Raw genomic sequence first — 23,338 nt, 5'->3', positions numbered from 1 at the left:
TACTCTTTTACGCAAATACTACTGAACCGATTTCGATGAAATTTGATAGCAGGCCCAGAATAACACATATGGTACTTTTTATCCCGAGATCCGAGGTTCCCGAGGGATCGGGATTTACACGGGAAGGGTTTCCACGCGGACGAAGTCGCGGGCGGCCTCCAGTAATTTATATTTCTTCTTGTCCTCCCTCGTATTCGTATGATCCCGTATGAGCGGCTTTGTTCATTTATAAAATGAGTAAAGCTTGAGTGTGCCAGCTTTTATAATAGTATAACATACTATTATTATAAATTTGGTTTTGGACAAGTAACAAGACGAACTTACTTCATATTTCCGCTTAGAAAAGTTTTTTGAAGTTTTCATAACAAAAGTTGGTGTCAAATTTCAAAGCGATCGAATTTGAATACTGGATCGTTACTGCCATTTAGTTTGTTATATCTGATTTCGACTAATAAACACACCATAAATAAAACAATGTCAAAAGCTAGTAAACAAACAAAATTAAACTTTTGAGCATGTTTTCCAAAATACCCGCTGACCGCGCTTTTTCTCTAGCGTTCGAAAAAAGTTATTGCCAGTAAAAAAATTACAAACTTAAGAAGCGTTCCAGTTTCGTAGGTACCATTTATGCATTTCTCCGAAACATAATAATATAATATGGTATAGGTACTCATTCTATAAGTTTATTCAGCGGAGGCCTTATCTAACCGAAAATGTTTTTCTTGTAAACCAAGAGTATTATGTCCTTAGGTAGGTATTTACTATCCTGCTGGTTCGGGCTAAAAGACGGAGCACAAACTGCTATAAACTCTTGGTGGAAAGCATGAGGCTGTTCCGGGCATAATTTTTCGCAACTCTGTAGAGTGTAGGTACCAATAGGTTTTGATCATTAAAAATTAACTTATTGTTGTGTCATGTATTATGACAACGAACTCCAATTAAATTATAATATTATTTTATAACCGTTCAAGTTCATGAGTCGTGATAAATTGTGAGCTTTGCCTCAAATCTCTAGTTCCTGCTGCAGCTGGTATAGGTGACGAATGCAATCCCAAGATGCAAATTGCAATGACATTTTGAGAAATATGAAAAAGTACGATTAATTTTGTTTATTACAACATGTATGATATATTTATTTTAGGATAGTCGAATGATAAAGAAATAGTTAAACTTGGTTGCTAACATTGTTGAAATTGAACTCTTTTATGGTAAAACAATGATGTTTTTTTGAATGTTTGTTCTTATTGAAATCGTTGAAGCACTAATATTAACGTGACGGCTTTAATCTCATTTATTTTCTTAGCCAAGACTAGTTCCAACATTACACTAAAATCAAAACCATAGACTATGATGGCAATGATTAGTTCAAAATTATGATATAATTCTAATTAAAATGGCAATACAATGTGACCGACAGGATATCAAAAATATTTTTTTAACAAGGCAATCTAATTGATAGCCATTTTGAAGAGCCTTTTGTTGGTGTTTTGTGAATGTTTTCAACTAAATTTTGTAAAATTTCTATGATATGAAAGTGTTTTCAACACGTAGATCTCACTGTTAGGATCAAGTATTAAATCAGTATACATTAAATTACAGTGTTGTTTGTTTGGTGGAGGCGCATTGTGGATAAAAAAAACCGGAAAAGGACTCTGCCGTATTTTAGTTTGGTGAAAAAATTCTCGTAAAATAAACATATTTCCTGTGACAGTGGATAGCTTTATTTCAATTGATGTTGTTGATAAGTTAAGTTAGATTGTTAAAACGGTCGTTATTATTTACGTCGCGTGTTTTGTTCGCTACGTAAAATTTAGATCGCCACAAGATGGCGGACGTCGGATGCCCGCTCCGCCAAAACCCGCTCGCGGGGCCCGATGTGTCATCGGGTTGCGAGGGCTTCGGTGACATGCTGTAAACCGGCGTCTCGCACCGCGGCCAAAATTACCGGCTGCATACGGCGAGGTTCCATTTCATAAAATGGAATTTCGCTCGAGGCGCCAAAATGCGATGGGTGTTGACATAAGTGCAATACCGTACCGTTACTCAGGCGGCAGTACGTAATAATTATTGACGAAGATGTGCGAGCCGGACGACGTCGGCAAAGATGTGTGGAAGCGATGGATCCTGGAAGCGATACACAAGATACGCTCTCAGAAGCAGCGGCCCAGTGTAGAGCGGATATGTCACGCTATAAGACAGCACCACAACTATCACGAAGATGTGGTGTCGGAGCGGCTGGAACGGGCGGTGCGCGAGGGCGCCGTCTTGAAGGTGTACAATAAGGGCCAGAGCTCGTACAAGGATCCTGGTGGACTGCAGAGTAAGCTTCTAAGGATAACGCAAGATGTTGACTTATCGAGAGCTGTCGCGAAGGCAGTGCGTGAGTTGGGTGAGCGTGACGGGTCTACGCTGAAGAATATTGAGAGACATTTACACACAGCGTATCAAGTGTCAGTGGAACCTGAAGTGGATGTGCGTGCAGTGTTGCGAGCTGCCGCGAAGCGCGCCGTGGCGAGGGGTCTGCTCACGCACCAGGCGGGAGCGTACAAGGCTACCGAGAGACCCCTCACTACGTCATCGGACCGCAGCTCCAAGCAGCGGCCGAAGAGTGCACAGGACTCCCCTGAGAAGGTAAGCTTAGTGAATGTAGTCAAAACTTGTATTTACATAACATAACTGTCATGGCACACAAGCTCAATGGCTTATCTGTTACACTTCACTCTGTTTGTAAACAACTGATAAACAATAACAAAATGAAATGTAATATATTTCTGTTCTAAAATCTTGTAAGAATACAGCACTAGGGATAGTAATCTGTAGTAAATTAATATGAAATATTATTTGTAGTTGTTAACATTAGCTTTCCATATTTGCTTCAGTAAAGTTATTGGTAAAGCAGAATCCTAACATTGTGTTTTAAAACAGCTGTTTGGAACTCTCAAGCATTTGTGTTTTGCTACATATGCATACATCTATTGATATGAAAACCTTTGTAAAAATTGTCACAATACAAGGCCTTAGTTGGGTCTTTGTTTCGAAATTATAGCTTAATTGTTAATGATTGTTCTTTTTTTACTTCAGGAAGTAATTTATCAGTTTCCTCATCTGAAATGTCATTACAATTATTCTATGGCAGTAAAACATATTTTTTGTAAACTTCAACAGTAATGATACTAGATTTTTCTTATCAGATTGTGTAATGACACTTTTCAATAATATCCTACCTATAAAAGTTACCTACTTGTTCCTACATAGTGTAACTAACATGTATTTCCTTCAAGCAATGTGAATAACAGGTCATTGACCTTCCTGCAAGCTTTCATAACACTACTATGTTGGGTGATAGTTGTACTTTAAACTTTTTCAATTATAATATTTACCTTACATTTATAATTAAAGACAAATTTATACTGATTGATATACTAAAAGTTTGTTCTATAGTTGTCCCCAGTGCCTGTATAGACAACAAAGAAACAGAAGGAATAAAGCCCTTTAGCAATGCAAAGGGACAGTAATTATAGTATAAATAATAAATGACTTTAGTTGATTGTCCCTTGGCATAATTAAATTTGTTCAGGATTCCCCAGAACTGTATTATGACTACTGTATCAGAGAGACTGTTGAATCAGATAATATTATGTATGTTCTAAAATACATAAAAAACTTATTATACTAAACTTATAAACTAGTCTATGTACAATGTATTGGATTCTCAGAAATTCAGTTCCTGATTGAGTGACTCACATATACTTCTTGATCTTGTTGTCTTGAAAGAAAATTTCATGAGTCACCAAATATTTGAGTTAAATATTGCACAAGTTTTCCTAAAATTATACCACATTGAAACTAAAATAGACCATTCAAATCACACTATTAAGTTTTTTAAACATACATTAATATTTTATACCTAGGTAGTTTTTACTGAGATTTTTTCTTTGAGCTTGATCTTTTTTTTATATGCTAGTTATTGTGTTAGGAAATCAACTATACAGCCTCATAATTATCCTCTATCAATTAGCATAAACAATATCAACAACAATCTTAGGCTTTGTTCGTAGTGAAATAATTGTTTTTTTTTTGCTTCCAACTTGTGAGGAAGTTGATAATGATCTCTTAAGTGGCTATAATGATGAATATGATTTACATTATTACGTCCATTATACTTATATTATAAATGCGAAAGTTTGTTACTCTGTCACAAAAAAACTACTTTACAGATTTTAATGAAATATTGGTATATTGATAGCATATCTTGGGATTTTTTACCCTGGGAAATATTTTCATGCAGACAAAGTCACAGGCAAAAGCTAATGTAACATAAAAGAAACACTACTAGTATTTTTTCTTTACTGAAATATGGCCATTTGTGACACTTAAGTGCTGTAACAGTCAGTATCAATGGTGTATGTTCATTATAAAAGTATGAGATAATCCATAGATAAGGAAACAACACTACCTATTAGATAAAGACATTCCACATGATGCTTAAAGCTGATAATGTATGCATACATAATATAAAAAAATTAACATGTCATGTGAATGATTTTATGAATGAAAATTCTAATAAATATCATTGTCAGACATTTTAAACTTATGTTACATCCTGGAACAACATAGTTTCCAAAAATACATTATGTTTAAAACATCTGTACAACACATTTCCTAAAACAGGAATTGTAATTCACACCTGTCACTTAAAAAAAGTTGAAAGCAAGGGTCAGTAAAGTTAAGCAACTGGTTTTTTAATTTGTTAGACAAAGGAGGTTGGGTCATTTTTGTATTCATTGTTTTTTTTTTCTGGCTTATTCCTTTACAAACTACCAGACATGTTTTTTTTTGGTGCATAGACCTATACAATAGTCAATTTTATTTCTTTGTGACTTTTACAATACTTAACTAATCAAACTATAGTAATTATAGGCTGACCTTTTCTAATTAGTTCCACTGTCCTACCCTCCCTTGTCCCATATAAACCTCATAAATACCTTAACCTATATAATAAATACAAAACAGTTAACCATCCCATGTCAAGGTTTCATTTCTATGCTAGTATAATAAAATCAAGTTCTTTATGTATATAAAAAAAATATATTGGACAACTAACACACAGTCATCTGATTCCAAACTAAGCAGAGCTTAAAATATGGAAACCAGAATAAGCTTAACTTTTGGTGACTTTAGGAAGGTCATATGCTATTAACTTTACATTGTATAGATATGTGGTAATCACTATAAAGACAGGTGAAATTGAGGCACAGCTAGTAAGCATAAAATTACACGAGTGATAGGTTATGAATAATAATTGGAGCATAAAATATAATTATGTAACATAAACTATTAAGCAAGAGGCTAACAATGGTCTATTAAAATGAATGGGTTATAGCTGTGTAACTGGTCATTCAAACAAATGAAATACATGCTGTTATGGATGGCTAGTTATGATAGTTATAATGTTATCCTTTCATCACTGTATTAAATGATTATCTTTTTACAGTAGGTGTGTGAACAATGTTTTAAAGGTGGTATGACACCAACTACCCCTCATTTGTATTGAATATATGAAAATATGAAATATATTCATGAATTTTGATAAAATTTATAGGTAGGAAGTTTGATTGAATTAGACAAGTAATATAAATTATTTTTTCAGATGTTTCAGGTATTCATTGCTTGACATTTTAAGTTAAACCAGTAACAGTAAAAAGCAAAACGTTTTCATATAATTTTTTTTATTGTCACAGAAACCAAATCAAAATCAGGGAGGAGTGCCTGTATGCATAGAGTGCCTTGGACCTGATGCAAGGAACCGCCTGGGTGCAGTGGAATCACTGATCTCCTGCCACCAGTGCAAGTCCTATGCACATCCTTCATGCCTCAACCTTTTGGATAATAACCAATTACCTGTTATTAAGGTATAGTATACATTAGGGATGTATGTTTAAACAGCTGTAGCAATAATTCCCCCCCTCTGTAGTTGCACTTATGTTACAGTGGTCCCAATTTCGTCGATTTATAGGTCTCTTTGAAATAGCTGCTTTGATTTTTCTGTTCTGTGTCTGCAGATGTTTGTATGATTTTTTAGGCACTGATTCATTTATTTAATTAGATGGCTCTTGTAGGTAAAGCTAAGATTTCTGGTTTATAGATAGATCATTCAAGGGAAATCCTTCTCATATTAGGTGAAAAACTGCTCCAAAATGTAAGCAGCTATTTCAGGAAAACTTGCCATAACTTATATTAGCAGTATACTAGACAACCAGAATACACATTTTTCTTATTTTTCCAAAGGTCTAAAATATACATGAACCTGGGATCACTAGTGAGTTGTATGAATATTAAGGAGTAGAACTGTTACCGTACCCACTATTGTTTAGTTTCAAATAGTAATCACTCCTTAACCGGCAGGCGTCGTTGTGAAACATTTTATTGCAATACTCAATTACAAAATTATTAATAAAATGTACTGTGAGCACATCATTAATTAATCGTCATAATAACGAGTCATCATTGAATATTGCCATAGTCGGTCGCACAACACCCTAGCGGAAGACATAATCGTATGATCGTACTAACGCGTCGCCTCGGTGTTGCAGTCGTCCCGCTGGTCGTGCGGCTCGTGCTCGTGGTGCTCGCTATGCTCGGCGCGCGGCGGCTGGGCGGCGCGCTGCGGCGCCTGCAGCAAGCACGCGCACCCGCGCTGCGCCGCGCCGCCCTGGCGCTGCGAGCGCTGCCCGCCCGCCGACTGCACCGCGCCGCACGCCACCACGCCCAGCAAGCGGTACGTCGCCTTCCAGCCCTCCGCCTCGCCGTCCGCTCGCGCCAGTGTCTGACCGGTGCTTCTCTTTCCAGGTCTTCGGTAGCGGGTACGCCGCGCGGCAGGAAGCCCCGGACGCCGGCGCGCAAGGCGGAGTCCGACGACGAGCCCTCCGACGGTAACGAAGTCCCGCCCGGCACGCGCCCCGAACAGAGAATGTCGCGGGAGAAGCAGAAGTTCTTCAGATTCTCCGCGTTTAACCTAGTGAACCGGCGCCGGCGCCGCTCGTCCTCGGGCGAGTGGGAGGGCTGGGGCGGCGTGCGCGTGACGCGGGTGCAGCGCCTGGAGCTGCGCCTGGAGCGGCGGCCCGCGCCGCGCCGCGGCCCCGCGCCCGCCTCCTCGCCCGAGCCCCTGTCGCCCCCCTCGCCCCCGTCGCCCGCCTCGCCCGCGTCCCCCGCGTCCCCCGCCGCCCGCGGCTCGCTGTCGGGCTCGCGCGCGTCGTCCGCCTCGGCGTCGTCCAGCGACTCGGAGCCGCCGGCGCCGGCCGCCGTGTCCACGGTGTTCGAGCGCCTGGCGGCCGACGAGGCGCCGGGCGGCGTGTGGGGCTTCGCGGCCGAGGCGCAGAAGCAGCGGCGCCTGGAGCCCGAGCCGCCGCCCCGGGAGCCGCCCGACCGCCGCCGGGTCGCGCGCCGCCGCAGTCGCTGCGGGGAGAGATTGTTGACTACGTTGTTCGACGGGCTGTCAGAGTTCTACTCGGTGCGGACTGCGTCCCGCTCGCAATCGCGGCCGCGTCCGGTCCGCGTGCCGGAGCCCGAGGAGGACCGTACGGTGTTGAAGGAGACGAGGAGTACGTTCCGTCGGTATCAGGCCGAGTTGCGGCGCGCGCGTAGTCGGACGAGAGAGCCGGATCCCGAGCCGGAGCCGGAGCCCGAGCTGGAGCCGGAGCCGGAGCCGGAGCCGGAACCGAAGCCTGTGGCTAAGGAGGAGCCGGTGGTAGTGGCGCGCTCTAGAGAGAGAAGTAGATCGCGAGCGCGAGTCGATAGACGGGTGGTAAAGAGCGAGGCGGAGAGCCGGCGGCGGAGCATAGAGGCTAGTCCGGCGCGTAGAGAGGTAGAGGAGCCGCGGCTGTCGGCGTCGCAGCTGGTTAGGACGGCGGCGGCCGGCAAGCACCGCACGGTGTCGGAGGACTCGGACAAACTGTACCGCGGCTTAGCTTTGGCGGGTCGGCAGGGTGGCGTCGCGAGGCCGGCCACCAATCAGACGGGTAAGATCGGTTCGTGAGGTGCGGTGAAAGTGTCGTGGTGGATCTGACCGTCTCGCTCGCTCTGATTGCTGGCCGGCGCTCCGCTCTCGTTGTTCGTATCTCTGTAACTCTGTTCGGGACGGGTGAGTGAGCCGCGCGCTCTCGATTATCGCTAGCTTCTCCATTCGGACACCGAGCGCCGATGACAAAACATTTGTTACTCGGGTTTCGGCAGTATCCACACATGCACTTTCGCTCGCGCCTCCTGCAGGCGACACAAGAGGGAGACTCGAGCACCCGCAGGTCTCGCGCCGCCCGCGCGACACGTGCGGGTCCTCGGGGCGCGACATGCTTTACTTTTACTTGCCGTATTCCCTTGTTTATGTTTTTGTTTTCTTTTTGTAGTTATCAGGTTTGAGTATCCGAACGGACGTTCAAACCGATCACTCTTATGCTTTCTTCTTTTATGTTTTCGCCACGCAATCATTTGTGTTCCATCATTAGAACGACATTTACGCAGCGTAAACTAATAATCTAATTCGTTTTATTACAGCGAAATAAATTTCGTGTCACGTGACGGACTATATATTTTCTACAAATGAATTATGTACACTTATCGTTCACAATAAATCACTCCCACTAAAATCTTAATTTCGAGTTATAAAATGCCTCGTATAAGTTGTAATAGTGGTGTAATTACACAAATGATAACACATGTTACAATAGACAAACGAGTTCAGCCCATCATTTAAAGTGATATTTTTTTGCATCACCTGTGGCCTCGAATGTATATTAAATGACCACGGCCTAGGCAACTTTTTTATATTTGAGAACTGTCGTGTGTTATTGTAACAAGTGCAAGTCCGTCAGTAACGGTGTGTGGTCCGGCAGAGGGCACGCGGCTGCCGGCGGGCGTGTCGGCGGGCGACGCGGCGCTGTTCAACGCGGCGCTGGCGGCGGCGGGCGGCGCCGAGCCGCAGGCGCAGGTCCCGCCGCGCTGCCCCTCCGCCATCGAGTTCGGCCAGTGGGAGATCGACACCTGGTACTCGAGCCCCTTCCCGCAGGAGTACGCTAGGTACGTACCTCCATACTTTACCACTTATGCTCTATAAATGTCCAGGTTGTAGCTGATCCTATTATCAGTATACAAAAATATCTCCTTCTCACTTATGTAGCGATTCTGATATCATGAGAGTAATTATACGATGTTACGTTCCAGATTGCCGAAATTATTCTTATGCGAGTTTTGTCTCAAATACGCGAAGAGTCGGGCGGTGTTGATGCGGCACTTGGACAAGTGTCTGTGGCGGCACCCGCCCGCCACCGAGATCTACCGCTGCGGAGACATCTCGGTCTTCGAGGTGGACGGCAACGCCAACAAAATATACTGCCAGAACTTGTGCCTACTCGCTAAACTGTTCCTCGACCATAAAACGTTATACTACGACGTTGAACCGTTCCTGTTCTATGTACTCACGAAAAACGATAGCAAAGGATGCCACCTGGTCGGCTACTTCTCCAAAGAAAAGCATTGTCAGCAGAAATACAATGTGTCGTGTATTATGACGATGCCGCAGTACCAACGCCAGGGCTACGGGAGGTTTCTCATCCATTTTAGTGAGTGGTGGAATCTTTTACTGACCACTTTTTATGTTACCTATCTGACAAACATGGCAAAGCAATCATGTTATTCACGTTTTGGTAGACAATGCATGTTATGATCAATTTCCTTTGTACCTAAGTGTACATTTCTGTGTAAGCAATATTTTGATTGCTCTTTCGTTTTTGCTTCGCTATTTTTGTCAAATATTAATAATATTTTAATTTGAATATATTTTAATGCATCTTTCTTTATTCTCAGGTTATCTGCTATCAAAAGAGGAAGGACAACCAGGTACGCCGGAAAAACCTTTGTCAGATCTAGGAAGAGTGTCGTACCATGCATACTGGAAGTCTGTCATACTGGAGTACCTCTACGATCATAAAGACAAGTCCTTCACCTTCGAGGATATCGCGCACACCACGGGAATGCATATGAACGACATCGCAATCACCTTCCAACTACTTGGCTTTGTCAGATATATACCCAATAACGAAACAAGCAAATTAGGTCTTTGTGTCGATTGGAACAGAGTCGACAACCATGTCAAGAAAGTCAAGAGTAAACCTCGGCTGGAAATTGACCCAGAATGTCTAAGGTGGACTCCTTTGTTAGCTCCTACTGTGAATCCATTCAGATCGCCCGAGGAGGCTTCCGGAGGCGACCAGGATACTGAAAACGACGAGTTGAAGACTGAGAGCGAGGATACCGCGACTGAGAATGAAGCACCGACGTCTCAGGAGGAGACTAAAGAGGAGTCTGTAGAAAAAGAAAGTCCTGAGGCGCCTGTTGAAGTGACGTCGTCGGGCCGAAGACGAACGAGACCACTCAAGTACAGCGAAACTACCTACCAGACCACGCCGACACTCAACGAAGGCAACAGGAAAAGAAAGCGAGAAGTCAGCAGAAAGATCTCCGAGTCTAATTTGGACGAGGAAAAGAGTAAAGAAGAGGAAACTCCTAGAAGACAAAGAAGTAAAAGTGTCGCGAGAAGATCTTCTAGAGTCATTCAGAATGAAAATTCTGAAGATGCTACTCCTCGGAATAGAAGACAAAGTATCCGGGAAGCAGCTTATGCTTCCGATAGCCAGGAGAGCCAAGAAAGTATGGACATCGAGGCCGCCACGCCGACTGTCAATGCCGTCAAACCTAAGAGCAAAAGAAAAATTGTGCGAAAGGGACGACCGAGAAAAAGGCAAAAGGTCAACAAAGCAGATGCTAGAGCCACCTCACCCGCGCCTAAGAAAGCTAAGCTCGATGAAAGTAAAGCTGATACCAATGATTATAAAACTGACGACTCCATGGAAGACCCGGCTAAGCCTGCCGAAGTTGTGGAAACGTCACCAAAGAACAAAAAACCTATTGAGGAAAAGACGCAAGATAAAAGTAAAAATTCAGAGGCTAGCTCTGAAGATTCTTCAGGCGAGGCTGATGATGAGATGGACGTTGAAGAAGGAGAAGAGAGGAAACCTGTCAGCAAGCCGGCCTCACCGCGACATATTGAAGAGAATAGCACGGACCATCACACTAGTGATATGGAACTTGACAGTATACACATGGACTCGCCTAAATCTATTGCAGAGAAGGACCAAGTTATCAACGAAGCTAATGACAAACCTGATGAAGGGACAACAGAGAATACTACAGATGTGGGTCCAGAGAAGCCTGAAGAACCAGCCAATGATACTTCAGAAATGAAAGACGACAAACCAGCCGAACCAAGGAATGGAGAAATGAAGTCGCCAGCTAAACCAGCACTAGATGACAAAGAAACTATCATTATATCTGAGTCTGATGATAACAACAGTCAAAGCTGCCCCTTGCCTTCCCCCAAACCTAACTTAGTAGCACCTGTACAGCAAAATAATGAAAACAAACCCAAAGAAGTTGAGGAAAAAGAGAGTCCGTCTAAAGTAATACCTGTTGTCTCTACAGAAAACGCACATATAGTTCTCGATCCTAAAGTGCAGGAAGATGTTAACACGACGAGACCTGTGGTAGATTCGATACTTCCAAAAAGTAATCAAATAGAAACAATAGTGGTTGAAGGTGAATCTGACAACGCGAACTCACCGCAGACGGGTGTATCGCCTAAGAAGAATGACAAGACGGTCATCAATGAGTCACCGAAACAGCGAAAGTCTCCTGAACGGATGAACATGGAGATCGTTTGTGAACAGAAAAAGTGTGAAGTGAGAAAAGAAACGGTGATACAACATCAAAACACCGACGATGTTAAGAGCGCTGAAAAGAAATCGCCCAATAAAATAGAATCTATCATACAAACCTTGGACTCCTCGAGAGACTTGCCTAGTATGAAAAAGCCTGACCCCATCAAAATAGATAGTTTTACTGAAATTGATACTAGGAATAAGTTACCCAATCCCATTGTAGGTAGAGATAATGAAATTCCGTTTCGCAATGACTTGATGAACAGGAAGGACGAGATCGTGATCACGAGAAACATAATAGAGCAGCCGTCGCCGCTACAAGCGTACCAGAGCCCAGTGACTAACTCTATGACCATACAGCAGATAAACACTGCGCAACATTCGTTCCTCAATCACCGAGCGAACGTCACTAAGGAGTCACAGGCGGTCCAAACTGACAAAATCTTAATAAAGACCAGTGAACAAAACCGCGTGATCAATAACAGTTTAGATCCCAGTCCTGTGATCAGTAAAACTACGACCAAACTAGAAGTGCCTCACCCGATATCGTCTCCAGTGATAAACCCAGTTATACCGAAGGTCCCGAATGTGACAGATATTAATTTTTTACCTCGCTGTCAGAGTGCTAATGCTGCAGTCAACATAGGTTTAGATAGACCCGACTTGGACAACAGCTTCGCGAACAGTAACGCGATACAAAACTCTCTAACCGGGTCTATGAACATTGTTCAAAGTAATTCCCAGGATAAGAATGATATGAATCAGAAGCCAAGGGAAAAGAGTAAATTGCGTGATGTGAGAGTGAACTCTGCTCACAGTAAACTGGAGAAAACTGACAAGAAAGGCAAGGACACGCCGCGCAGTACGCCGGAGCCAAAGACGTTTTTTCAAGAGCAAAATACCAACGCGAGGAAGCCAGAGACGTCAGTCCCAATAAACGTGATCAACTCCGTGCCGGTCACGAGCAAAGTTGAAACTAAAACTACCAACGAAGCGCCCAAGAAACAAGATTTTTTTAAGAAAGAGAAATCAAATGCTTCCAAGTGTGACTCCAAGAACGCGTCGGTCAAACATGACAAGAGCTGTACCGCTCAGTTGAATTTGAAAGGTGATCAAAACGATCTGAACAAAGTGCTACCCAAATTTAAGTACGACAACGAGTTGGTGCCGAAAGCTGACTACGCGATGAATCAGATCCCTAACTACCACACGACTCACGGTCAGTACCAGTGGCCGCCGTGGGACCCCACGAGGATACAGGGCACGTGGGAACACAATAGAATATTCGACATGAAGAACAGTGTCAGTGACAAAAATTATTTAGATAAACTCCAAGGATTCAATCTTCCACATTTAGACCAAGTTCAGAAATCACCTCAAAAACTTCTTCCGAAATACGATCAAAAGGACTTCCATAATATAGCTTACGGTGCGTTGAGCGGCAGTCTGTACGCAACGTCTGGTTTACCGCACTTCAAAGATACAAAAACACCAACGTCTAAATCTGAGTGCTCACAAAAGAATGAGTGTAAACCGTCGAAACAGTCTAAAACTACGACGGCGTGCCAGACGCAGTGTGAGCCTAAAAAGTCACACTCGCAAAGCACTGCGGAGCAGATGAAACAGATGATGCAGCGGCAAGTGAACAAGCAACAAGACGTGGTGACGAGCTGCGCCGAGTACCGCCAGCAGAGCCCGCAAGTCATGACGTCTTCCGGCTGCAAGACGCCGTTCAATCAGAACGGACCGTGCGGCCAGGAGAAGACCGACATCGAGAAGAAGTCTCGACAGCAGTCGAAGAAAGAGGAGTCGCCTAAAGACAGTAGCAAGGAGGAGCTGTGCGAGGCGGTGAGTCCCGCGCTGCAGTCCATGGGCGTGTACACTCCCGATTCGACGAGCAACTCTGTGCACTCGGTGCAGTACCCGGCGTGCGAGCTGGACGTGAGCCAGCTCGGCCTGGAGTCGCCCACCAGCATCGGGTCGGACCTGGCGTCGCCGTGCTCCATGATGCACATGCACCCCGCGCCCAGCCCGCAGTACTCTTCTATACACATTCCGTCCATTATGAGCCAACCGAACCAACCGCCCAAGCAGCAGAAGATTAACAATAGAAATAGGTACGTAATCGGTTGAACTTTGCGTTTTCGTTACAGTGTTCGTTCGATACTCGATAGTCACGGCAAGATATATTATTCGAACCGTCGTGCATTTAAACTGATGTGTATATCGTGTGCAGGAGCAGCGGCAGTAGCGGCGGGTCTGGCGGCGGCGAGGGCGGCAAGCCGGGCGCGGCCGCGGCCCGCGCCGCCGCCACGCCGCCCGCGCGGCGCCAGGCCACGCCGCCCAACATCCAGCCGCACGGTCAGTACACCGCGCTATGTACGTACACCACTTCACTACATTACATACACTTATTTATATCTTTACTGGTTCAGCTCTTGCGAATCATTTCGGCTCTATTTCAGTCCGAGCTTACCCGTGTGAATGTTAATTTATATCGTTTAATATGTGACGTTTGTCGTGTTCGTCAGGTGGCAGCGTGATGCAGGGCGGCGGCGGCTCTGCGGGCGGCTACCAGGGCGGCTACCTGTCGTTCCAGCAGCAGCAGCAGTACCACACGGGAGGCTGGCCACCCTCCTGCTCGCTCGCCAAGTTGCAGCAGATGGCTGAGGCACCGCAACACCATCCGCCGCCTCACCAGGTACACTTCGTCACTAAACATTTCTACGACATCGACGTTCCGTACATATTCTTTGTGTTTCGTATAATTAATACAAGATCACATATCTATTACATTGTAATACAATCATTTTGTATACCTGTTTGCAGTACGGCCAGCAGTCGTCGACGCCGCCCGCCACGCCAGCAGGACACTACCACGCCGCCGCCAAGTACTACGCGCCGCCACACAACCAACTCGATTCGCCGCGAAACACTAGGAACACGACAAGTAAGTAGCATTGATTCATGCATTTACTATCGTTTGGTTCTATAACTAGTTGCAGAGTTCTTTGAGTTTTACCGCAGTAAACTAAAGCGCCTAATAATGATGTTTGCAGGCAACTTGAGCCCGATGCAGCACATGCAGATGGCGCAGACGTCGCGCATGTCGCCCAACCTGAACACGCACATCATCAGCCAGTACGGGCTCAACGGGTACCGCGTGCCGCCGCAGCAGCAGTTCAACAACCTGCAGATGATGACGCCGGCCAACGCCGTGCAGTACCCGAGCGCGGACCCGCGCGCGCAGCAGTCCAACGTGTACGCGTACGGGTACATCAACCACCCGCCGCCGCCGCCGCTCGCCATGCAGCCGCTCAACTCCACCATGCGCCGGTAGCGACCGCGACCTGCCGGACCCACTCGCCACTTTACACCTTGCAGCCCCCGTTACGCACTTTATAGTAGTCATAATTTTTTTAAATCAATGTTGTTGACTCACTGATTCAATGTTAAGTTTGTGTTGTCCATTTTATTTGAATGTTAACTTTTGTCAGCCCTTTGTTCGTAAAACGATCGAGTGATGATGTAACCAGGTAGTTTGGAATGCTTGGCTAGCTTCAGAGCAATATATATATATTAACAATAGGGCCGCCTCGAGGGTCCGAAACTCGGTAGTGTTCCTAGACAGCGGTTAGAGTTAAGTCGTCGTTCGATCGTTTTGATTATTGGTTAGGAGTTAATTTTAATGTCAATTTAAAACTTGTGCAATTTGTAAAGAGGGTCGTTCGTACGTCGTATCCCAGTGACTGTTGTTGTGTATAGTGCTCCAGTGCCGCGAGCGTACTTCAAATATTCAAAATACTCACTTGGCATTCCACACGAAATTATGTTTTTGGCAGTCCCCCTGTCCACTTAGATGCTCGGTTTATAATGTTGACCAAAAACCAGATGGAGTGTATTATATATTTAAGTAATTAAGGCATAGTACAAATAAAGATTTGCTTTGAAATGTTAAGTGCTAGTTTTTGTATATAGAGATAATTAGTAAGTATCGAGATAACAGTTGACACCAGTTGAGTTGCCTTATCCTCTCCGCGCGTCGGACCGCGAGCTGGCCGGTCGCGGCGGCAGCTATGTTGTTGTTTTTGTATCATATGTATGTAACTCAAGTTTTATTTGTCATTGATAGCGCAGTACCCGGTAAGCTGAATAAAAGTACAAAATTGCAGATAAAAATGTATTTAAATCTGTTTTATAATAATAATGTCTACGTCAGTGAAATGTAGCATAATTATATAGTGCAATAATGATATGTACACTGTAGTATCTGAGTTTTGTATCGGTGAAGAGTTAGTATTGGGGCACTCGTGACACTACTGTGATAATCCTGCGATTGGACAGTTATCATGGCGCGTGCTTAATTCATAAATTAATATATTCTCGATTTCCAAAGAAACAATATAATGTGTAAGGTCTTTGGTTATGATAAGTGCAATGTTTTTACTGTTCGTACTGCGTACTAGATGATAGAGAGGTGTGAACATTGGTTCGGAACTGTGCTCTTTTATATGTATATGGTGTTTACGTTTCGGTGTATCGTATTCGTATCGTATCGTGTAAGGCGGCTTCGTGTCGTTGTACAGTCGACGTGTAATTATAATTTAACGTAGGATCCTAGTTTGTCTCGAATCTGTTCTGAAGTGCCTCTCACCCGTCTCCCGCTTGACGCCTCGACTCCGTGTAACATATTGTAAATGTAATCGCTTTGGACTTTAACAAGGCTGTATACATAGAGCTGATAAACTTAGTATATTTGTATCATAGGGTTTTTATTTGATCAATGTGATAGTGCGCTAAGAGGGCGGCCCCGCTCCGCTCACGTAACGTAAACAGGCCTAAAGGACGGATTATTTTTTAATATTTTATATTCTTTTACACTGGTAGGTTTTAACGTTTTTATAATTGCGATGATAACTTTGTTTTTAACGCTTCGCTTAAGGATTATTTTCGTGTTATCCCAGTAATTTATTGCCAAATGTTATTAACACTTACGTTTACTATAATTGTTAAGATTTTAAGTATTTTAGTTAGGTCACGTTTAGTTTGTCCTGTCGCACGTAGGTATTACAGCCGGGGGCGCGCCTCGCCGCGGCGCCGCCTCCGTCACTTATATTGTAAGATCTGCTCCTCTAAGGTTATGAATGTTATTTGTTACTAATGTGTAGTATAAAATATTGTAAATACAATAACAGTAAGAAACATGTAGCAGGTGTTATCACACAAAATATAATTTTGTGAAAAATGACTGTGTTTCATTTATAATAATACCTTTTAAATGAAAATTTGCTGCGACGTGGTGTTTTAATCATCGTACAGCTTGTCCACTACAACTTTATAAAAAGCGTAGTTATAACTAAGAAGTAATTAAACACACATACTAGTAAAACGTTTTATTGGCGTATAACAGCCTTCTAATAAATGGAAGCATTTCCAATACAATTTTGACACAACATTTTTCACTAAACAAAAATAATATCTGCAAAAATAAAATTAAATAAGTATTATTTACACAAGCTATTAAATTAACGATCGGTCATGTATGGCCATAATGAAACAACTTCAGATATTATTATTAGACTAGTTATCTTACGGTCAGTCGATTGATTTATAAAATTGTTATAAATGTGTTTGTTTCTTTTCGTATCAATGGCAATCAATATAATATCAAAAACAGTTGTCAGAGGTTTACAATTTCGTCACATTCATTTTATTTAACTCTACCACTAGTTGCTATTTATAAACTAGTCTTCAACTTTCTAATACAAAATCAAATAACACACTGTGTCTTTTCAATTTCAGTGGAACAATTTTTCAATCACACCTAAAATAATAGCACTATATACAAAAAATATGTACTTAGCAGCAACAATAAGTATTTAATAACATCTAAACTACAATATAAATATTAAAAACTAAGAAACATTTAAGAGATTAACTTTTTAACTTGATATTTGCACGCAACATCATAATAGGATGAAATAATCACAGAAACTTTTCTTTATACACATAACATTTCACATTTACAACCAATATGCAACTTATATATAAAACAATAACTTTATAACATCAACACAGTTAATTTCTAAAACACTAGGAAATACAGACAAGTTAAGCTAGTATAAATTCCAGTGACCTATGGGAGTGCTCCCATAGCATTAGGTTCCATTGGGAATATCAACTTGCACTTGGTAGAACCAAACATCTGCTTCAACTGGGAATTCAACCTGGATCCTAGTGATCAACCATTGCACTATACATTCAATAAATAAACAATTAATTAAGCTATCTACTTAAGTAAGTGTCGTTTGAAAAGTGAAAATCTAGCCAATTTTTTTGGTCCATGATTCGTAATTTTAATTTATTTTATTTCTTTAAAATTATTGAAATCTTAGAAACAAAAGAATAGAAAAATTAGGCGGGGAATTATTTTTGGCATTTTATACTAAAAAAATAATACTATCCCTATTCACACAATCAATCGATGACGAATGATTCCGTCTCTCTAATATCAATTCACACATTGCTTTCATTCACGCATCTTAGGGCCCCTCGCGCCTCGGTAATAACTGTGCCTTGATGTAATTTTTTCAACTATCCTCATTTTAAATAAAACCTGCCATCTACAACAATTATATGAGCTTACAGGAATTTTCTTTGTAAATACCTAATAGCCCAATCGGAAAAAAAAATAAACCAGTCTACCTATAATATTCCTACCTACGCGTATAATATTTTCACGATCTCGACGCCCCGTCATATCAAACAAATATATGGCATAATAATAATATGATAATGGGTTAATATTGTATGCTGACAGTGAATTTCACCTTAGACAAATATGAATTTTAAGTGCGTACTTTTCTAGAATGGTTACATAATGTGACACTCATAGACTTATATACTTGGCAGGTAATAAGTGGGTCATAAAATGTAGATAAAATAATATCTTTATGTGTTTGTGTGTATCTAGAGCATTAGTATATTATTAGCGGTAGCTCAAGGTTAGTTTATGATGTTATTTCTTATGATTAGCAATGTATGAAGATACACAATCGAATTACTACCTATAACACATTTACACAAAGTTAAAATTTTCTTAAAAGTCTCCTCTATACTGTAGTCCCTAAAAATCAAAAGAGAGACAATGATTTTTATTTTCAAAAGCAATTTTTCACTTACTCATACTATGATAATACTACAACAATTATATTATTAGAAACAAACATAATTACTATGTTTTTATATCACATCAAGCATATTAAAAGATAATTGTGCTAGCTTTAATTATAATTTACATATTAAGCAAATATGTATATAAACAACACTCATATTTATTTAGGCTAAATTAATATTGGGGCAGAGTCAACGCGTCACAGAGCGACATTTACGGAATATTGAGATATTAATTCTCTATAATACAATACCTCACTCTTTTATATATACATATTATACATGCATCAAGTGATCTATTGGGAGCAGGCAGAATAATAGAACGACATTTGATCTCATCTACGAACTTCTTTTCCTTCAGGTACTGAATTATATAAATAATATAATTCTTAGTGCGGGAGTTGTTTTTAAAAAAGCATATTGAAATTTGTGCAGTGTATCAGCTTTGCAGACTCAGCATGATATGAAACAACATTTGATGTCCAAATGTTTCCAATGTGTCCAAATTTTGGACCCTGCCCCAATATAATTTAAGCCTTAGTTAATTAGGTCCAATGTAGCATGATTTAATTTAATAGATGTTAATCAAAATTTGCTGCCCAAATTTTTAAGAATATTTTGCACCCACTCTTGGGCCTTTAAACTACTTTACCTTAACTATTACAACATAATGCTAATTAAAATTATTTGATTAAGTCAGTTCAAGCTTCGGAAGCAAATAATTTTCAACTAAACCATTATTGTTACACTAGTGTCATTATAGAGAACAAATAAAACTGATATAGAATTTTTATCAAAATATGAGAATGTTCCTTACAAAATGAATTTATTTATATTGTTTTAGTAAAACGTTTGACATGGAAATTTAACAATACCATGTGAAATTAGAATATACTGTGTAAAATTTTACAGTACACAACATATACTAGGATTGTTTAACAAAATAGGAAAATACTTGGACAAATAATGCTACAATCTAAGTAGCTTGATAACACACAATGGGTAAGATATAAATAGTTTTTAACAATGACTATTAGTCATAAAGCGTACACTAGGGTGGTCCAAAAAAAATTTTTTTTAGTTATCAATTTCGCCACGGGCTTAATTTGTTACATGTATTCAAAATAATAACGTTGCAAAATTTGAACAAGGTAGCTTTAGTGGAAGTGGGTGCTCAAAGCAGTTATACTTTTAATTTTTTTGTGAAAAGTGCAAATTTTTCTTTCACTGTTACAGGTCTATTTTGGGTATTAAACTAAGCTTATTAATTATATATATGACTGTTTAAGTGTTTAAAACTAAAAAATATATTAAAAAGATGTGTTTTGATGTATAAATTAGGGACAAAATATGTTCAACAACTCGACAAAAACACGATATTTTTCTTCTGGGTTGTTGAGATGTGGAACCCTTATCAAAGCCCAATCAACCTCTTACTCTTCGGCAAGTTTTGCTTTGTTATCACTACTTAATTATTGAACATATAAATTTGATAAATTCTGCGCGCGGCCTTATTAAAAACGTGGTGGAAATATGGAAAAAATCGGGAATTCCGACAAGACAATTAAACCATTGCGTAGAGAAATTTATTAAAAATCTTCATAATTATAGCCATAATCACTGTGCTTTGGTCAGTCAAGCTCTCCTCAAATACCAATATTCAATAGATTCAGTGATACATGGGAGACTTTTACGAAAAAGCAGTATGATAGTCTGATAGTTAATTCGGATACGTAAAATTTCGCCCTGAACACACTTGAGACTCTTACCATCGTAAAGGCTGGGGAAAAACAAGTTAGCGATTACTACAAGGAGTTAATTGAACTCACTATGATCGTTTGAACAAACCACCTTCTAAATTCATTGGCTGGCCCCAGGTCCAATACACAACGCTCGATGGATATCTAAATTGAGTTATGCTATGAAGATTTTTCTTTTCAGGAATTATTTACACAGGCAGTTATTATACAAATAATTTCTTAAAAGAAAAATCTAACTAATTAAAAAGGAAGAACAACTAATAGTTCGATTTATTCGTTTTGGTGCACATAAATACACCAAAACTTGTATTGAAACGCCTTTAACAACAGATACACCAAGAAATGACCTGTTACTTTAAAAGAAGTTATAATTGTACGATGCCATTGATTTTTAAATAAGTAAAGCTGCAAGGAAGGTCTTAGAGCGTCACCTGTGGTATTTGCCTGACGAACTTAATATCTTTGCTCTGTTTTCCAACAAGCTTTTTTGTGGCGAGAAAATGGCCACTGTTCATCAAATGAATGCTGATCGTAGTTCTCGTCCAGTACGAGGTGACTGTCGTTAACTGTCATTTGATTCTACATTATATACTTCTGCGTCGGAAAGATCGCTAAAAACATATTTTCTACTAGATTTAAGGACTTTTTTTTTGCTATTACCATCTGAAGTTTGGAATGAAAATGCTGATTATCTTTAAAGCAAAAGTTGCATAATTGCTCGTAATTAAAGAGGCTGCGGAAGGGGGTTTGAAACTATTCGAAGACTACAATAGCTTGCCCACTAAGGACGAGAAAGAAAAACAATATATTATTACATGTAGTTGAAAAAAACATGCAAATTGTGTCTACTGAAACTTCTAAAAAGGAGTTAACTAACTTAGTTTTAGATCGATTATAAAAATTTTTACAATAATATAAATAGGTTTTTGCTTTGTTCATTCGTTTTATGTGCCTTTTAACTACTTATTATAATAAAAAGTCTTACTTTGATGTACCTGTAGTGAAATGTTTGCTCATACCCTTTTTGAATATTTTACTAAAATTTTAATATTTTCATCGCCGTTGAGCATCCACTATTACATAAGATAGAAAGCTGATTTTTTAAATATATAATAATTATGATTGGTGTAACAAAATGGGAGGGTGGCGAAACTTCTATTTGAAAAATATTTTTTTCCCCTACATCGGTGGACCACCCTAGCGTACACAATAGGGTTATTTCCCCACTGACTGACGGAAAACAGGGGAATGTACAAAAGCTTTTTGAACCTAGATGCCACATAGGTAGTTATGTACTAGAATTATATGTTCATCCTGATAGCTGTTATATCCTACGACATTATAGGAGTAAATTACAAGCTTATATAAGCTGTATACAGCCAGCATACTTTGTATTAATTTTGGCACTACAACTTATTCACCTCTACATTTAAAAGTAGAGATGTCATGATGGCATAGAGTAATAATGTTATCACAAATAATTACTGGCATGTTACAGTTACGTAACTAAAGTGATACAATGCCTGCTCATACCGAGAATCATACACAACAACAATTATCTATAACTAACAAATAACAACCATTAAACCTGTACGTAGACGGGAACAGGGAGAGGCTCCGCAGGCCTCCGGTCAAGGTGCACTCGGTTCCTCATGAGTTTCAGGCTGTTTTCTGTCACTTTTACACACCCTCTGACTAATAGGCCTTCTAGTTTAGGACTATGTTGTGCCAGTGACCTACAAATAAGATGGCTTATTATTCAATGGTCAAATATTAAATATATGATTGATTTCATATAGGACTCTAATAAGAATGATAAATTATGATCTTTTGTCTTACCTAACACCTTTATCAGATATATCTATGCATCCGCTGAGGTTTAACATCTTTAATGAAGTGCTGTACTTAGACAGAGCGTACAGACTCTTGTCTGTGATCTGCTTGTTGCCCTCCAAGTTTAATGTTTTCAACAGCCTGAACTTTTTAATGAATATTATTAAGCAACTCTCAGATATAGACACACAGTATGACAGGTCTACATCCTCCAGCATGCACTGGTGCAGCGCCAGCGCTTCCATCGCTCCGGTCGTCAGCCAAGAACACCGCGCCAACTTCAATGTCCGTAAATTATTACAATATAAAATCACTGGCTGCAAACACTTAGCTGACAAACTTTTACACTGACTCAGGTTCAAACTGAGCAAATTCTGATTCCTCAACAACATAGGTATCAAATCAGCATCGGTTATACTCGCGCAACGACTCAAATTCAATATTGTCAGCCTATTACATGACACTGTAAACACCTGGAAAAAACATTTTTTTTCACAAATAATCACAGCTCAGGATAGAAATTTAACCTTTGCACGGATTACTTACACTAAACGTGTGAGGTGAAAATCCCTTGTTCATCAATTTCAACGATTTCAGCTTAGCAAAATACATATTTATGATTTGCAAACAAGTTTTAGATACACATCGAAAATTAAAGCAATCTTTGATAGATAAATTTGGAATAACCTTCGCAACTATTATATCTTCCCAATACAAATCAAATAATTGTGTGTTTCTCTTCATATTTATTCTAGTTTATTTAAATTTTGACGAAAAATTATTTTGGAACATTCTCGCACTAAA

At 40.6% G+C, this 23,338-nt stretch overlaps 2 protein-coding genes across 4 annotated transcripts; one reads left to right on the top strand and one right to left on the bottom strand.

Moving 5' to 3' along the window:
• Positions 1-1,436: 1,436 nt before the first annotated feature.
• On the top strand, positions 1,437-15,726 carry LOC142979361 (uncharacterized). 3 transcript variants are annotated; one of them, XM_076124226.1, is made up of 11 exons: positions 1,437-2,631; positions 5,742-5,912; positions 6,594-6,778; positions 6,850-8,018; positions 8,889-9,072; positions 9,217-9,614; positions 9,859-13,885; positions 14,005-14,129; positions 14,300-14,469; positions 14,598-14,718; positions 14,828-15,726. In XM_076124226.1, exons 1-11 carry the CDS (start codon positions 2,077-2,079, stop codon positions 15,106-15,108), a joined length of 7,386 nt encoding a protein of 2,461 aa, XP_075980341.1. In that variant the 5' UTR covers positions 1,437-2,076; the 3' UTR covers positions 15,109-15,726. The 3 variants fall into 3 exon arrangements, with proteins under 3 accessions (XP_075980341.1, XP_075980340.1, XP_075980342.1); XM_076124225.1 differs by having other exon boundaries at positions 14,005-14,147; XM_076124227.1 differs by having other exon boundaries at positions 1,438-2,631; positions 6,850-6,932; positions 14,005-14,147.
• Positions 15,727-17,148: 1,422 nt separating this feature from the next.
• jet (F-box and leucine rich repeat protein jetlag) lies at positions 17,149-23,338 on the bottom strand. The gene is made up of 3 exons (XM_076124370.1): positions 23,081-23,338; positions 22,541-23,007; positions 17,149-22,437 (listed from the first exon to the last, which is right to left on the bottom strand). Exons 1-3 carry the CDS (start codon positions 23,276-23,278, stop codon positions 22,284-22,286), a joined length of 819 nt encoding a protein of 272 aa, XP_075980485.1. The 5' UTR covers positions 23,279-23,338; the 3' UTR covers positions 17,149-22,283.

Source organism: Anticarsia gemmatalis, chromosome 16 (assembly GCF_050436995.1).
Source record: "Anticarsia gemmatalis isolate Benzon Research Colony breed Stoneville strain chromosome 16, ilAntGemm2 primary, whole genome shotgun sequence".
NCBI lineage: Eukaryota > Metazoa > Arthropoda > Insecta > Lepidoptera > Erebidae > Anticarsia > Anticarsia gemmatalis.
The sequence above is the reverse complement of the archived record's forward strand: the minus strand, read 5'-3'. Positions and strand labels throughout refer to the sequence as shown.

Bases quoted from the DNA above. Each gene is read 5' to 3' on its own strand.
- LOC142979361 (XM_076124225.1), top strand. From the start codon at position 2,077: ATGTGCGAGCCGGACGACGTCGGCAAAGATGTGTGGAAGCGATGGATC. The intron at 9,073-9,216 runs GTACGTACCTCC...GTTACGTTCCAG, and splicing joins TTCCCGCAGGAGTACGCTAG to ATTGCCGAAATTATTCTTAT. The intron at 14,148-14,299 runs GTACGTACACCA...CGTGTTCGTCAG, and splicing joins CGGTCAGTACACCGCGCTAT to GTGGCAGCGTGATGCAGGGC.
- jet (XM_076124370.1), bottom strand. From the start codon at position 23,278: ATGAAGAGAAACACACAATTATTTGATTTGTATTGGGAAGATATAATA. The intron at 23,008-23,080 runs GTAAGTAATCCG...TGTTTTTTCCAG, and splicing joins TTTCACCTCACACGTTTAGT to GTGTTTACAGTGTCATGTAA. The intron at 22,438-22,540 runs GTAAGACAAAAG...TCTTATTTGTAG, and splicing joins ATATCTGATAAAGGTGTTAG to GTCACTGGCACAACATAGTC.